At 32.7% G+C, this 17,536-nt stretch overlaps 1 protein-coding gene across 1 annotated transcript; it reads left to right on the top strand.

Moving 5' to 3' along the window:
- The first annotated feature begins 233 nt into the window (after window positions 1-233).
- Window positions 234-11,785, top strand: LOC129223918 (stromal cell-derived factor 2-like). The gene is made up of 6 exons (XM_054858298.1): window positions 234-429; window positions 529-638; window positions 2,766-2,848; window positions 6,349-6,488; window positions 8,549-8,630; window positions 9,859-11,785. The coding sequence occupies exons 1-6, from the start codon at window positions 348-350 to the stop codon at window positions 10,028-10,030; spliced, it is 669 nt and encodes a 222-aa protein (XP_054714273.1). The 5' UTR covers window positions 234-347; the 3' UTR covers window positions 10,031-11,785.
- The last annotated feature ends 5,751 nt before the right edge of the window (window positions 11,786-17,536 follow it).

The following is a 17,536-nucleotide window of genomic DNA, read 5'->3' as shown; positions in this document are numbered from 1 at the left end:
GCGTCGTGCTCGTCAAACGTATGCTATATATAGATATGGAGACCCTAAGCCTCCTTTTCCATGAAACAAGTCAAGAATAGTAATTTGGAAGTAAAATTAAGTTTCAAATTCATTTATGAATAAGCATTACAAGTTTTATCTCCTGACTTTCGTAAAATCGGCTTTGCATCAGACCATTATTTGCTACTTTTATTTGAAAACTTTATTGGCAACAGTAGCAATGATGATTCGCTGTTAACGTTTAAAGGTCCGAGATTTGCAATGCGTTAACAATTTTATTGTTACTCATGAACATTAACTCAATAATTAGCAGCAATTTCTACAAGAAAAAATAAAAAAATTGTAACATGTGTCGAATATTAATTTCAACAATATTTTTTACTGTTTTAGTTCATCTTCATGTCAATCCATTTGTATCGGCAGTGTCTGGTAAATCTGATAAAATTCTTACAGCTGTAATAAATTATTCTTACTGCTAATTTAAAATTAGATGAACTCGTATTCATATGCATTTTCTATTTTGTTTAGAATTCTATCCTTACGTAACATGTGGCTCTGTTATCAAGTTACTGAATAATAATTTTAAAGTTCGTCTGCATTCACATGAAGTGAAATATGGGTCTGGAAGCGGTCAACAGGTAACATTTAGTTTAGTCTGTGGTTTATGCTTGCTTCATTACTACTTCCCAGGGGAAGATTTCGATAATTGGGAATCTGGCGATCCTTCTTCATTGGCGTCAATTTTTGGCTCCATTGCCTGCGCGAGAGGTATTTTTCGTTGCAAATCTAAACAAAGAGATGGGAAACATCTATCCTCATAGGGTTACTATAAATCAGCAGGGTTACCAATATAAAATTATTTACGCCAAAAATGAGACGACCGCGCCAGATTCCCAATTATCGAAATATCTCCCTTCCCAGCGACTCTCAATTATAACTGTGGCCAAACTTCTTTCTTTCTTTTTCTTTTTTTTTTAAAATTACTATTATTATCATTTTTAAAAATATTTAGCGGTTTTGTATTTTGACTTCGAATAATTTCACTTCACAAGGCTAGGCGCCTTGATCGCAGACCTTCCTTGATGATTTTAGTGGGGTCAGTTGATCTCTGTGATATAGATAATGACAGTGAATAATTTCACAAAAAAAGGTGAATTTTTATGCATGAGGGAAGCACATTCATATTAAATCTTGCAGTAATTTAACTTTTTAAGATGTTCACCATATGACGCCTTTGTTGCTATATTGTTAAAAAAAAGTTACTAATCATTGAAATCAATGTTCAGTATCTGTATTTAAGGTGCAAGAACAATTCGAGTCCTACAAGATTCTTTATTTGTATAATAACATACTACCATGGTTATTAGTTGTTAAATCATGTTTAGGAAAAGAACATAACTATCAATTTATCCAATAATTTGGACAAACATTAACCAAGTTAGTCCTTTACTATAGAAATTTGCTCTTGGAATGATTAGTTTTATTTATTTATTTACTTTCAAATACAGCGAAGCACTGTCTAATACACATTAACATATACCTTTTATACGTTTTTTCACTTATACGCTTTTTTTCATACAGTTGGTGCTTCACTGTAATTATATTTTTAATGTTGATAACTTTAGGATGTTAAATGGAAATGCACTTACATTTTATAAAATTACTTAATAAAGTAGAAAAGCATTTTCTTCGAAAGTAATATAAATATTTATTTTCAAACAGTAAACCAGATATTTGGTATTCGGTTAAATATTGGATTATAATTTTAACCCAATATTCGGTATTCAGTGCCGAAAAATCAAATTTTTGAAAGTATCGATTATGACAGGATTAAATGTCTCCACATGCTCAAATAACTTTTGAAGAAATATTCAGATTCAAACAAGTTTCTTTTAAGCTTTAGATGTTTGTGTATGATACACTATTTGTGTATGAAATTGTCGATTATTTCATTTCATCTTTAAAATTTCGACTTCTGTACAGTAGGCTTTCAATTAACCAGCCACTGTGTAACAGAATCCCCCCAAATATGAAAAACTAGTTCTTAAAACTCTTTTCAATAAAAAAAAAAGAAAGGCTGACTAACTTGGCTCAGGATGACAATGTCTCCAACATCAATGATAATGTTACCCACTAGCACAGCCAGAAATATCTCCTGGAGGGTTTTTTCGATCAGAAATACTCTCTGGAGGGCTTTTTTTGAGCAAAAATACCTTCTTCATGGGTTTTTGACCAAAAATATGTTTTGAAAGGAGTTTTTTGATCAAAGCAGCCCTTTCATATGTATAAACTACTGTAGTAGAATTTGCATTTAGGTTAAAACCAATGCCTCTCTCTCTCTCTTTAGCAGGGGAAAAAAATTAGTATTTTTTTTCAGCATTCAGCCTAAAGTTATGAAAAAAACTTAAATACTACACTAGAAAATGCTCATTTTAATACTTATTTTTTAATTGTTTTATTAAATTCAATTCTATTTTATACTTTAATGCAAAATTCTGAAATGCATTCATCAATAATATGTATTTTTTTCATTCTCTACTTTAACCAGAATTTCATTTTTTAACTGTAACACTTTGTTCACTTAACTGTAAGCTGGTTAATGAAGGGTCTACTCTATAAGAATATTTATTCCTTTTCTTACTGATATTTGCATAAACAATTGTAAGCAAAAACAGAGTGTGAATATAGTATTCAATGTTAAAAATACTCTGTTTTGAATTAATAAATGTGTTTTAAGTTGCAATGCTTCTTCTTTTCTCATCTAGTCTGTTACTGGGATTGAACCCACGGATGATGTGAACAGCCACTGGGTCGTCAAAGGGAAAAGTGGAAAGACATGTTTGAGAGGGTGAGTTTGTCTTCCATTTTACTCTTTAGCTCATCTCAGTAAAATTTTCATTGAATGTGTGAGAAACCAAATTATGAGCACAAAAATTGTAAAATAAATGGAATACAAAGCTTAAAGTTCCTTTTATCCAATCTGTTGTTAAGTAATTGAATGAATGCTCATACTTATGATAAGGTTTCGAAATAAGCAGTTGCATATTTTGCAATTGAAAATTTTAGTTTCATGACCATGATCAGGGTGGCGACAGATCAGGGAAAAGTCAGGGAACTTTCCCTCGGGAAAAATCAGGGCAGGGTTTGTATGCTCCTTACAAACTCCTTATGAACTCTTGCTTTTTAAGAAAAGAAAATAAGGGCCAGTAAAACTCCTGAATTTTGTTATCTCCTTACAAACTCCTTATTTTTTTATCCTACATGACTTTAAAGATTTTCTTACATCCCAATCTGATACGAGTGATTGCCTTACGCCGAATTTTACAGGAAATCCACTATTTTTTTTGTCTGTTAATACAGGAAATCCGTTTTTTTCGTTAGACTATTCTTTCCCACATCCGAATTTTTTCCCCTAGTTTCTGACGATTATGTCAAATTATTAATAACATAACATCTTGTAGACTTGTTAAAGTACCGTTCTAAAATTTTTGCTTTAGTAAATTTTTTATTTGTCATTTTTTACACTTTTGATGCATTCATTTTGATTAAAGCAATCTCTTTGCATCCAATATGAGAATCGAGTTTTTCTGATCTTTGATGCTTATTATGCTTTTTTGGGGAGCGAATAAATGAAATGCCTTTTTATTCCTTTAAAAATCAAAGCTAAAATTTTCAAGTTGAATTCTGTGTCTTTTATGAAAGTTAAAATCAAATCGCAGTTTTTTTTTGCTTCAATTATGTCAATTGTTATTAATAATACATTTATTCTAGAGCGCTAAAATGCAATTCTAAAATAATGTACTGAAATAAATTCCTTTATGTGCTGCTCTTTATATTTTTAACGCGTTCATTTTGGAAATCGCAATCTCTTTGCATCCCCCATAGGTATAAGATTTTTTGCATTTATGATGCTTACTATGCTTTGTGAAGAGGCAAAAAAATTAAGTTCAATAAGCATTCATTCATTAAAACTTTAGTTCTTGATTAGAGAATAGCTCACTATGATGACTGGTTGTTGAAAGATTGCAATTTGTTTTACATGAATATGTCTATTCTGCCATGTGCAATTGCAGGGCTGAAACTAATTTTTTTTTTTTTTTTGCATTTTTGTCATCTATGGTATGTTACCTTTATGGTACAAGCTCACTTATTTGGTTTCCACTGGAAAAGAGGCGTGAAAAAAAGTCTAATTCCAACATTTTCCTATTGTTAGTAATAAATCCACCACATATATCTTCAAATATCTCAAACTCATTTCTGCAAATACTGCCATTTACCTGCACACGGCAGTGTTGTTTACATAAGTAAAACTTCATTACTTCTATACTTCAACTAGCACTTCTTACTTTTGCAGTAACAATTATACTGCTTGAAAATTCAGTTAAAGATTATTTCCACTTAAATTTTTCAGTTTTATCATGATTAGATATGTCTTTAAGAGTGGTTTTAATAATTTCTTAGAATTCTTATGTTAACTGGTATTCCTGGAAGTTAAGTATTTGTTTTAGATTTCCTATAATATTTCTTTGTCAATAACTTAATAACTATTTTTATCAAAAAGAAAAGCATCTTTTCAAAATATATTTTTAATTAACAGCTTAAACTGTTTTAAACACTGCATTTTATTCAATAAGCAATGCTTTTCAGATAGGGCAAAGAAAAGAAACCACATTATCATTGGTAACGTAAATCAGGGAAATTTGGTGAACTCAATCAAGGAAAAGTCAGGGAACTTTTCTTCCAGTTCCTGTCGCCACCCTGATGATTTAAAATCCATTTGTCATTTTTGACACCAAACAGTTTATCAAAAAATTAATGCGACGTTCATTATTTTAAGCCAACTTGACATGTTCTACTAGCTTTGTGTATTATGCACAGAAACATCTGCTTAAGTTTGTTGAATTATTTTAAAATTAAGTCTCTCTCTCTCTTAAGAAAAACATGTTGGCAGCTAATTTTGAAAAGCTAAACGTCAATGACGTCTAACTTTTGCATCCTAATTTTGGATACTGACTGAAGAGTATTTAGATTCCAAAACTTACAGTATTTACATTGATAAAAGGGTTCCTTGTTTTCTCAAAACAGGAGCATGTTCAGGACCTGCACTGAGGATCTCAAACTGTTATCTAGCAAATTAGCCAGTATTAAGGATCTCAAATTGTTAGCTAGAAGATTAGCCAGCAATTAATTTTGGTAAATTTTAGATTAGCCAGCAATTAATTTTAGTAAATTTTAATGTTGAAGGTAGTTTAACCCCCCCCCCTCCTCCCCAACCTTTGTTTCACACATATTTGCTAATAGTTTGAAAATTTTAAGGATGTTGGATCTTGTTCAGATGAACTATTGTATTAATCCAAAGCATGTTGCAAATGTTTTTGTTCAGTTCTCAAATGACGTGCGTGTAACTGCTTTTTATCTATTTTCTAAAATCGGGCAAATTAGCAAATACTTTTCAAAAGTAGTTTGTAGTCACTACTTTTTAAAAAGTAGCTGTTTGTAACTACATTTGCTATAAAGTAGTTGTATTTTGCTACCAAAAAAAAATGTATTTTTTTCCGACCACTGGTCTGGTGTCGATGTTTCCCAAAAACTGAACAGCATTTTTTTTTTTTTTTTTTTTTGAGATTATTTGAATCTGTTAACTGCTAGGGACCTTGACTCAAACACATAAACAACATTTATTGCTTTAAAGGAAACATTCAGAGATATTCCTGCTTGTTTAAAAGAATTGGATATCTTGCGTGCTTTCAAAAAATCACTGTTATTATATGCTATCATGTTATATATACATTAGCGTCATTTTCAAGAGAATTAGATTTCTTAATATCTTTGAAATGTCTCAAACGAGGAAAACCCATTTCATCGCTATAAGGTTTTTTTTTTTAATTTTCTTTATGTGGGAAAGTGAATAGTTTATTTAATTGGAAATTTTAACAAGTTTCTCCAGAATTGTCAAAAAAGAGAAATAAAGTTACCATGAAAGTCAAAAATTACTTTTTATTAATTTATTTGTTGCTAGTGAAAAGAGTTTTTTCTGAATGACCTAAAACTGATGTTATGTTCCAAATTTTATGATAGCTATTTGAAGTAATAGTATTTTTTTTAAGAATAGGTATACGTGAAATTGTGTTGTAGATTTCATAAGTCTTAGCTAGATTTTTGAAGCAAAAAATTTGTATAAACTAGTTGTATGGTTACTAAATTATATGGAATATGCAAATGGATTGAGCTTGAGATCAACTGAATAGTTTGTTATAACCAAGGGTTCACTGTGTCCCATGCTTACTCGACTCATATAATTTGCTTGATAAAACATTTTTCGCCACTCATATATTTTCTTTTTCTCAGGGAGCCCATAGCCTGTGGATCTACCATCCGCCTGGAGCACCTGGCAACGAGGAAGAACCTTCACAGCCACCATTTTCCTTCTCCCCTCTCCTCCAATCAGGAAGTGAGTGCGTTTGGAGAAAATGGAGAGGGAGATACTGGTGAGTGTGGAGCATGGGCATGTGCCTTTAGTAAATTTTATATACCCTTTAAGTGAAAGTTTTGAAATTGAGCCCCAAAAATTTAATTGTATACATCTGATCTTGTATTACTCTAAACTAGAGTCACTATTTAGTGCAGCATAAAATTTTCCAGAGCTTTGAAATTGCTTAACACATTTTCAAGGTTCTACACAGGCTCTTCATTTAGTAGAGTCAGAAGTGAGCATTCTTCCCTCCCACCTGACTCTGAGAAATTAATGTATTTATGCCTTTGCAGGAAGGGTTTTTTTTTTTGTATAATAAAAGCACGAAACTGCAGTCCTCGGCTGAAATGACTGAGCTGGCGGTGTATTTCATGAATTCACAAACATTGTGTGCCATTTTTGTAAATAAAATTGTTTATCTGGAAACCTGTGTTTTTGAAAAACGTAAATTTTAATCTGCTTGTAAGAACATAAATTTTTGCTCATTGCTAAGTAACACACATGGGTTTGAATGAAAATATTAACTCTTAAGACAAAAATTGCAACGCTCTTAAATTTTCAGTAAGTTACCGCCCTATAGCCAGGGCTAAAGCAGAAATACATTAAATACACCGCCTAATTTTGTGTTAAATGTAAATTCTAAATCAATTATTTGTATGTCTTTTCAAATTTTTTAATAGTATCATGACTGTTATAATAGTATCATACATGACTGTTGCCGGGATGTAATATCATGCCAGACACAGTAATTTTTAAACTTTTGAGATATTTTTCTTTTAAGTGGAAATGGTAAGTTTTTTTTAACACTCATTTCCCCAAAGTACAGATCAGGCATGTCTTGACTGAATCTTCTGAAGGCTTGGGCAATTTTTTTCTCTTTATTTTGTTGAGAAGCTTTCTGCTGATTCTTTATTAATGAAGTATTCAGGGTTTCACACAAAATAATTCCTCTGTAAATTGTTCCAAGGTTTTTTTGGGATAAATTATTTTTGTGAAAATGGGGATTTGTAAAATTTACTCTTTCCTTCCTTTGAAAGTTAATAGATTGATGTCTGCCATGGGAAGGTAAAGGGAGCATCTGCAGAATTGAGTTTTTGAGGTTTATGAAGAAATGCATTCTGGATTTGATACTAACAATAGGGAAAGGCTGGAATTTGAAGTTTTCTTCGTGTTTTATTTTCAGTGGAAACCAAATAAGCAAGCGCTTGTACTACAAAGCTCAAGTACAATAAGTGACAAAAATTCCAAATAAATAAAAATTCAGATACTGCCCTATACTTTCCGAAGGCAGATGTAAAGAAAAACACTAGTTGTGGCCAATGCTTCAGTAGCGACCACTACAAGGTTAAAAGCGCACTAGTAGTGGCCACAGTCAAGTATATTTTTTAACTGTAGGACTACAATATTAATTGTCCCTCTTGGACTTTAATGAGCATATTATAGCTCAACTCTTTCTAAATCGTCCCAATTTCTAAAAATGCCAAAATTTCAATTTGTTCAATTTTTGTCCATTTTTTTCCCAAACCTCAAATTTAATCCAGTAGTAGCTACTTCAAAATCTGGAAATTTCAGTTGTAGCCATCTAACATTCTCCCATCCAAAGAATTTGCATTACTTACTTTAAATTCAAATAACTGATGAATAAGATTGATTCAATTTGATAGTTACATTAAGTACCAGCAAAAAATCACATTATTATTGTTCATTTCTCTCTTTAAAGTATATAAGTAAACTTGAAGTGGCCACTACCGAAGCACTGGCCACACTACTGGTGTTTACGTTACCTTACGTTGTACAACTTACTCTTTCTGTCTGTGTAGAAAAGGTGAACAAATGATGTGAAATTTTCTGTTTTTTTCCTTGTAAAAAGGTCGATCAATAATTGTATGATATTTATTATTTTTGTAAAAAAATGTATTTATCAGAATTTTGTCCTTTTCCTTCTTTGGTGCATAAATCATTCTGTAGAATCAGCAACTTTCAGCATGTTGACTGTAATGTGTGCATGAAGTATTTCCTACTTCTCTTCAGCAACATGTTCATGGGTGCCTCATTGCTTTTGCTTTTGAATTTCAGGTGACCACTGGATCGTGGTCTGCAGTTCCGATTTTTGGGAGCGTAGCGGAACCATCCGCCTGAAGCATGCAGATACAGACATGTAAGGAATTCTTTTGCAACTCTTTTTTCAGTTCATTAACCAAATATTTGTATTGAAGCTCCAAATATGATCCATGCCCTAAATTTTACCAAGGGTTTAATTTTAAGGAGTAAACATCAGAGACGAAGATTTTCTGTTTAATGGCTTTAGACTTTTTAATGTTTTCTAAAAGGAAAAAACTAATCCACTTTAAAAAAATTTTTTTTTAAAAAATCAGGTTTTTTTAAAATTCATTTATTTATTTTTATATTAAAAGTTGGTGTAATTTCTGTGAAATTTACAAAAATGCCTCTAGCATTTAAAAAAGAAATTTCATAATTTCTAATAAGTAAATAGCTGTTTTAGAAACATAACATATTTCTTAATCGTACTTTGCTAAAAATTGTGTACTCTGTTTGCAATTTCAATTCTTTTCCTTCCTGCTAATATATCCAAAGCTTAATTTAAAAATAAATCACCTTGTGCTACTAAAAATCGCTTAGAATTTTCGTGCCAGTGGAAAATGCACCCTGATGAATAGAAAAATATAAAAAATTGGTCTGGAGAGTTTCTCTCACCACCTATGCAATTGTCAGTTTATGGAAAGTTAAATCTGAAAATAAGATATGAAGTGTCTATGAGGCATTATCCACTGGTTTTGGAAATGATCCTTGAACATCCAACTGGGTGTGGAGCAGATTTTTTGTCTTTCTTTTTGTAAGCTTTCTTTTTTTATTATGGATTTTAGTATGATCCTGCACGTTGTTTTGGATTGCTTTATGGTAGATAAAGTAATTCTGTGGGTTTTCTGACATCTAATTATCAGACGCTTCATTACACATAAAATTGAAGTGATCTTTTATGCAACTGCTTATTCATTGTGTTTGAAACAAATATTCTTGCATTTATTTGAACATTTTGAGTCAGTGAGAAGCAAAGGATTGTAATAAGGCAAAATTTAAAAAAATGGCGATAACCAGTACAAATGGTAGGAGAAACTTGGCTATGTCTTGGAGCTAACGATAGTACTTGTAGCCCTGCTAGGCTCTGTTTGTTATACAGCATGATATAGAAAAACTTTTCAATGAAAGCTTACCTAGGACCTTAACTTTAAACACGTTTTACTCAAAACTTGGAAATGCCCACTTACATTCCTTTGCTCCTCACTGCCATATTTATTTTTCACTTTTTGTTTTGTCATTCAGGTAGATAAAACTTGTTTCTTATTCATCTATTTTTCCCTTCCAAGGTTCATGGGAATGTCTGGACACTCTTACGGTCGACCCATATCTGGACAACGCGAGGTGTGTGCCATCTCATACTCGGACAGCAGTTGCTACTGGAAGACAGGCGAAGGCGTGTTCATCAAGCCTTCCGAATCTCCCAATCCGGCCATCGCACATGTTCACTCTGAACTTTAAAGGGATGGAACATAGAAAATAGTGATTGGTTTTGGAGGAGACTTTCAGTTGTGTAGGTTTTTGCCACTCAGTGTCTTTTACTATGGTAGCATTGGAGGCAAAATTTTGTTTCACGTGCTCTCCTTGTTTAATCAAGAGCCAAAGATCTACATGAACAAAAATACAATAACCCCTCGTTATATCTTGCTTGTCGGGAAACAACAAAAAAGTGTGATATATACGAAAAGGCGATGTAACAATTCAGTTGTCGTACAAATGACTTGTGCACTTACAAAAAAAAAAAGCTAATTATTACATTCGGATAATTTTCTAACAAACAAAAGAAAAGCAGCTTACAAATTGCAAAATCTCTTTTAAAATAAAATGAAAAATAATTTTAAATCTATCTGTTTTTTTACCGTGGACCGCGAATAAAAAGCTGCAACTACAACAAATTTAGACGTATGGAACACATCAGTTTTGTTCATTGATTAAAAAGAAAAACTTTCTGAGAAATTATGAAACTTTTTTTTTACTCTGATGCGAAATGTAAAGCAACATTCTTAAAAAATATTTTTTCGGGAGTCAAAGGAAAAGCAAAATATATCGGAATGAGCGATACAACTACCCATGATGTTATGAGGGGTTACTGTAATAAGTGCTGACCAAACAGAGCACAAAGGAGCTCGGGTTACTATCCTGATATAACCTCACCTTTATGGTTGCTGTGCAGAGATTTTATTGCCAAAATATGGTGACCTCGACAAAAACCGTCATTCTGAAAGTTCCTTCATTTCTGCATTGAATACAATTAATTAATACCGAAATGATGACTTGAGTTCTGATCTATGATCCTACAAGTTGTCACTGTGTAAAATAAAGTTCCCACTGTAACATTTTATTGTACAGATTATAAACTACAGTTAAACTTTTACCTACTTATCATCAGTGATGTCGCAAAGGGGAAATTATAACCCATATGAGAAATTAAAATTATGTACATTGTACATGCGTATAAATTAGTATATGGAATGCGTATGTGTGTATATATGAAATGTGTGTATGTTTGTCTTATAAGGGGAAAAAAACATCCTTCATGAAAAGTGTCACTAAGCCATTACTTCTCATAGATGAAGCCTTTCAATTTCAATATTAATAAACATATCTTTCTATTTTGAGATATTCATGTCTAACAAATCTTAAATGATGTCAGTTTCTTGAAAGAATCTTTATCGGAAATTTTGGAGAAGGAACCAATGCATAAAGGATGAAATATGCTGTGCATTTCATATTAGTTTGTGTGGAACTTTTTTTCTTATTTAGGCAAAAAAATTTTTTTTTTCCAAATACACTTAACTGTTTTTAGGGCTTCCCACAAAATGTTGAGCTGGTAAAAAGTTTCTCATATGCCATCTATACTCTGGTAACCTACTCAGTGTTTCAAAAGCTTCTCTAGTTTGCTCTGAAGGTTTGATCGACCTCACTTGCTTACAAAGTAGGATAGTGATACTTCGAGAAGCATTTAGTCTATCATTTTTGTTGATGTTAGTTTTGTAAAATCTGGAAAACTCATATTGATGTCAAGTATTTTGGACCATTTTGTGCCTTTTATGGTTTATAATTGTTTTAGTTTAAATAATATGTACAAAGTTTCATTTTTTCATAATGAAATGAATTTTTCAAATGTTTAAAATTGTATACCCTGTGATACTTTCATTTATCTGCAATTTTCTGCTCTTTATTTATTTATTACTTTCTTCTATCTAAATATATAAAGGTGACTGTGTTTGTTTGTTTCTTTCTTTCTTTGTACCCCATGCACAGTGGTTCAAAATCGTCAATAAGGGCTCAAAATTCTGATTTTTCACTTGTTTAATTCAGCCTTTTTGACCATAAATGTGTTTTTAAGCTCTTGATAATATCATTTCTTGAGTTTCAGCGCTTGAGTTGCCTGCAAGCCCCCCCCCCCCCCCCCAAAATTGGATATTCCATTTCAGAGTATCCAATTCCATTGGATACTCTGAAATGGAATTGGATCGCCCAACGATGGCAACACCGGGAGAAGCTTTTTTAGAAATTAGTAGGTCGTTTCTGAAGCGACAGGTATGAACATAAAAGCTCATTCATAGATTTTACGTGATTCTTCAGTTGCTTGCATGTCGTTAAAAAATCAATAGTGAGAAATTCAAAAGATACGGGATGAAAACGTATGAGCTATTTGTCAGCTGCTACGGTTGGTATTATGTTCGTCCTCCGTCCATATGATTCTTCTTCATGGACATATATTAAGTCCATATTAATACCAATCGGGTGGATGTCTGAAGAAGCCCAAGAGGCAAGGAACAAACATTTCGACTGAATAATGCCAGGAAATGCTCTTGGACATCGACTAACGAAGATATCCACAAGCCACAACCTGCTGGTGTCGTCGGATCCTCTTATCCCTTCACTTTGTTCTCAATGGCAAGCGCCAGATTTCCTGGAATTGGAACATGAAGCTCAACTTCTCCTATCAGAGGATGAGACTATGGATTATAGCAAGGGCACCCATGGGGGGGGGGGGGGGGGCAAGTGGGGGCTCAAGGCCCCCCCTCTTTGAACTTAGAACCTCTTTGGTTTTAGTACTGTTTTCTTTGCAAAAATGTAAAAACATTTCTACTCAAGCAATTAATGAATAAGTTGTTAAAAAAGTCAAATTTTAATGACTCTAATCTGTACTGAAATCAGTTTCTATGGGGAAAATATCCTGCTAAACCATGGGGGAAATATCTGAGCCCCCTCCCTTAAAATTTTGGATATGCGCGCCCTTGAATGATAGTGAATTTGAGGGAGATGGTGATTGATTAGCTGCAGCATTCAGAGCCTGATTACCGTACAGGCAACTAGGCCTGGGGTCCCAGTTAAAAAAAAAAAAAAAAAAACTAAGCATGGCATTGAAAAATCATGTATTTTTGTTAGAAAAAAATTCCTCTGTTAAATAAATGTTAAACATTATTTTGCTTTGACTTAAAGTGATAGAATAGAGAGGTTGCCTCCAAAAAATTGTGGGCCTTGGGCCTCACTTTTAGGTAGTCAGGCCTTGGCAGCATTAGGTACGGACTTTGTCGGTAATTTTCCAAAGAGATACTTTCTTACAAATACAGGTTAATTTTTTAGATCAATGTGTGTCATAATTATGTATAATTTTAATAAATAAATACATATTACACATTAAAATAATAAGATCTTGCCCTAAATGGTACATTTTCTTGCTTTCTTTCATAATTAAAAAAAAATCCATAAAAAGATTATGAAAAATCTTTGCACCTCAATATAAAGAAATTGGTGAGATGCAGGAAGATAGGTCAATCATTTCAAGTTCTTAAACAATTATTTTGTTTATGGATCTAAATAATTGTTATACTTACTTTCCAATTTTTCCGAAAATAACAGCTCTCACATCCCAGAAATGTACTAGTGACATGACGAATCAACCGTTCACCCGTCAATGTTCCAAAAATGGAACTTGGTGTTTCACTAAAAATGTTCCCCAGAAATAACGTTTAAAATAAGTTTTTATCAACACTTTTTTAGTCTTATTTTGAGATGTTTTTTGAATTGCTGTTGGATTGTTTATCTATTTACGATTTTTTATTGTGATTTTTCGAAAATGAGTTTTTTTTTTTTTTAGTTTTTGCAGCTTTTTCTCATATATGCCAAAAATGGCTTTTCCAGAAAGTGTGATGGATGATCAACCAATGTCGCGCAACAAAATTTCCAAAACTTTCTTCCCAAACAGAAATTGGAAACCTTGATATTTTCCTGATTTCAGTTTACCCCTTTTAACTTAACACTAAACAATTAAATACTCTAGTTCTTCTGTTTCAAAAGTAAGAGTTCTTACTTTTGAAACATACCCTCTTCTCAAAAAACGATAGAAATCTTATTGTTGCTCTGAGGCAACGATATACCCACAGGTGTGTTCAAGAAAAATAAGGACAGTACAAGGTTCAGAATCGGAGGATGTATTTAAACACAAAAAGAGAAATACAAGGCTCCCGTAAAACTGGGAGAGGTGGAGGTCGAAGAATCAAAGAATCACTAACCCGACGAAGAGTTAAAAACTAAAGGCTAAAACGAGACGGCAAAGAGTCCTTCCTCAAAGTGAGAACCTTCCTTTTAATCTACTCTTTAATATGTATATTAAAATGTTTATCCGAAATTCTCTGTAGAGGCACTGCTTCGAAAAAATGCTGGAAGATTTAGAAATATTTCTTCTTTTGAACGCGTTCAAAAAGTGTTGCCACTCTTCGGAAGGAATTAACTTCCCGTAAAGTATAGAGATGCTGTTGAGAAAGGCGTTTTAATAGTGTGCATCAGAGGTTCCAAAACTTCTAAATTTTGCAACCCGTGTTTTAGAAATACACTCTGCACCGATCATTGTCATCACAAGGTTCAATGTTTTTAAAATTTATTAGAATTTCTAAAACGGACTGAAAAATACCATGTAAATGTTCGTTATTTTGAAATTTTTATTCAATTTAACCTAACCTTGAGACTCTTGTTGCGATACAAATATGTTCATTATGCATTTAATGCTAGTTAAAATAATGGAAAATAGCTAGTATGATTGAAATTTCTTACAACTCATTAAATAAATAACTTTAAAAAAAAACTCGTAATTTATGCATTTTTAACACTTTATGAGGAATTTTCCCACAATATTGAAAGCGAAACAAAGCACGCATACATCTTGATAGTAAATTTGAAAAGTTGTTAGTTTCAAACCTTTACAGGACGTTAATTCCCTATTATGTTTATGAAAAATGACTTGGAAATGTTGCGAAAGCATGTCCGACCATAGATTACAGATCCTTTAAGCATATCAGGGAAATATTAGACATTAGCAGCTGAAAATAAAAAAGAGTGAATAACTTTACCTCTTCTTTAGGGAAATTTTTTTTCTTCGTTTAGAAAAATGACTGAGTTATAAACCTATTTTCCTTATAGGACTATAAATCCCTCAATCATAGGCAATAACAAAAGATGGTTCCAAATGCTTCCGTGAACAAACATTCTTGATCACGTCCCAACCTTAGACAAGGAATTTAACTGGAGGGAGCAAGTCCAAAGCAAAAGCTGAGGCAAAGACCCCAAGTCGTGCGACTCATGGTTGACACGTTTTGCATGAAGCTAGTGAAAGAAACCCGATTTCTTCCAATGCTTTGCTGTAAAATCTATTACGTCACTTGGAGTTTTTGCTTCACGAATGAAATCTTTACTCCTCTTCTCAATGGTCCCAACCAGTTTCAAGAGTCTCATAGTAGTCATTAGTGTCAAGATCCACGGATACGGATCTCAAAATTTTTTTGCCCAATTCAACTATCCACATCATACAGTGTTATTATTATGACGGAAATACTTTCCGTAATAATAATAACACTTTCTTCAAAAAATGTCCTCTACGGTGAAAATATAATAAAGACTATGATTTACTTTTTAAAGAAATCTCCATCAAAACTGAGGGAGAGTTGGAAGGAACGGGTCAGCGCTGCATTAATGCTTAAAAAGGATGAGAAAAACTATTTCTATCTTGCTCGGTAGATGTAGGATACGGGAGCAAGAGTGTAAAGCTGCTACTGGATAGGCTAGAAATAATTTTTCGCATTTTATTTCAGCATAAATGCAACACTGACCCATTCCACCAAAAAACTCCGACCGACGGACAGAGCCGGGAGCACCTTTACAAACAGTGAATAGAGAATTTTGTCTCACTTTTTTTAAAGGATGCCTAAAAAAACCGAAATGAAGAATAACAGAAAACCCAAATAATTAACAAAAAATATTAAAACTAAAATTTAAAAAAAAAAAAAAACATGTCTCAGAGGGCCATTGGCTTCTGAAATGATACTTTATAATTTAAATAGGGAATAAAACCCAATTCAAACGGAATTTAAGTCTTTTATTCAAATAGTTAAGAATTTTTAGAATAGAAAAGATCCGTTTAAAATCCGTCAAAAATGTAACGGATACGGATTTTCATTTTTCCTTGGGAAAACCGCGGATACGGATATCCGGAACATCACTAGTAGACAGTCGTAGTTTGTAAGTAGTTTGCATAGAATATTTGGAGGACATAGAGAGCAAGACAAGAGTTAACGACTGCTACCTTATCGGCATCTGCCCATGTCAAGGCCATGAGACACTATTTGGACATGAAATTTGGGGAAAGAAATTTTCTTTATTCCCCCTAATTTACACCGATGAAACTAGTTAGTGATCAATCACTGGATTCTCCGGTCCGCAAATTTAGCGAGCATGACCGCATGTACTCAAGAGGTTTTTATGGCATCGGGCATTGAACCAGGGAACCTCCAATCCCGAGTCAAATGCCCTAACCACTAGGCTTCCCACAGCTGTATAATAATAGTGAACAGAGTTGATTTCGATGCTACTTTTTCTCAACACAGAACTACCTAAAGTAAGTTCTTTTCTTATGTCGGCAAAGTATTCGAATTTTACCTTTTCCGAATTTATATTATACATTTATTTAGGTCTTTGAAGCACAAAAGCGAATATTAATGTAAAGTCAACTTAAGTAAATGCCCAAACAAATAAAAATAAATTAATAAATAAAAAATAAAAAATATTGCTGACACGTGTCTCTACATTACAAGTATCCTAATGTATAAATCAGTGAGCTTTAAAATGAAAATCGTCTGAGCATCCAAGAAATATTTTTTGTCTTATAGATATTTATTTTTCATTTTGATTTCATTTTTAGAATAGAATCTCACAAGCTTATTAATGCATATCTTTTTTGTTTGAACTTCGGTCTATTTCAGTTTCTGAGTTATTAAAACCCTGAACCTTGTTGTTGTTGATTATAAAAAATAATAAATTTTTAAAAAATAATAATGACAAACTGAATTATAAAAACCGCGTTTCCTGAACTGTAATTAGCTGTCATCAGTAATTTTCCTTATTATTCCATTCATTGTAGTTCGTTATTTCTGTTTACGCAATAGAAACATTTACTCATAACTTACTGTTTTATTCCCAAGTTATTCAAGTTTCACACACACAATAACTTGGCTATCCATTTTTCAAAAGACTGTATTTCCACTGGCTGCTCAAATTAAAAAAAAAAAAAAAAAAATGTGCCTTAGACTTAGATTAAAGGTTTTTCTTACTTTTACTGTATCAAAAGCATTGGGATAATGCGTTAAAGTAAAAAGTATTCGGAAAATTTTCGAAATTTGACGCATACAATTTAAGGAATGCCGAAGCATTTTTTAAAAAGTCGCCTTCTCTTTGTGTCTGTATGAGACTGAACCCTCTTTTTGAGTGCTCCAGCTCAAAAAAGCAATCAAAGAAATCGAGCGAAACTCGGTACATAAATGGAGACTCGGGACAACTGCTTCTAATTCAATTTTGGCGCCAATTTCTTTTGAGTGAGAGGGAAGGAGTTGAATGCTTTTTTCTGAAACCTTCACCGCTGTATCCAAAAAGGTTCACGAAAATTCAAACAAAAATTGTTGTTCATGT

The sequence above is a fragment of the Uloborus diversus genome, chromosome 6 (assembly GCF_026930045.1).
Source record: "Uloborus diversus isolate 005 chromosome 6, Udiv.v.3.1, whole genome shotgun sequence".
NCBI lineage: Eukaryota > Metazoa > Arthropoda > Arachnida > Araneae > Uloboridae > Uloborus > Uloborus diversus.
Note: the sequence above shows the minus strand (reverse complement) of the source record. Positions and strands in the feature narration are given on the sequence as shown.

What these genes read in the sequence shown, in the direction of transcription:
- LOC129223918 (XM_054858298.1), top strand. Translation starts at nt 348, where the DNA reads ATGTGTCGAATATTAATTTCAACAATATTTTTTACTGTTTTAGTTCAT. An exon ending in GGTCTGGAAGCGGTCAACAG is followed by an intron (nt 639 to 2,765) that starts GTAACATTTAGT and finishes TTTCTCATCTAG; the next exon opens with TCTGTTACTGGGATTGAACC. An exon ending in AAATGGAGAGGGAGATACTG is followed by an intron (nt 6,489 to 8,548) that starts GTGAGTGTGGAG and finishes TTTGAATTTCAG; the next exon opens with GTGACCACTGGATCGTGGTC.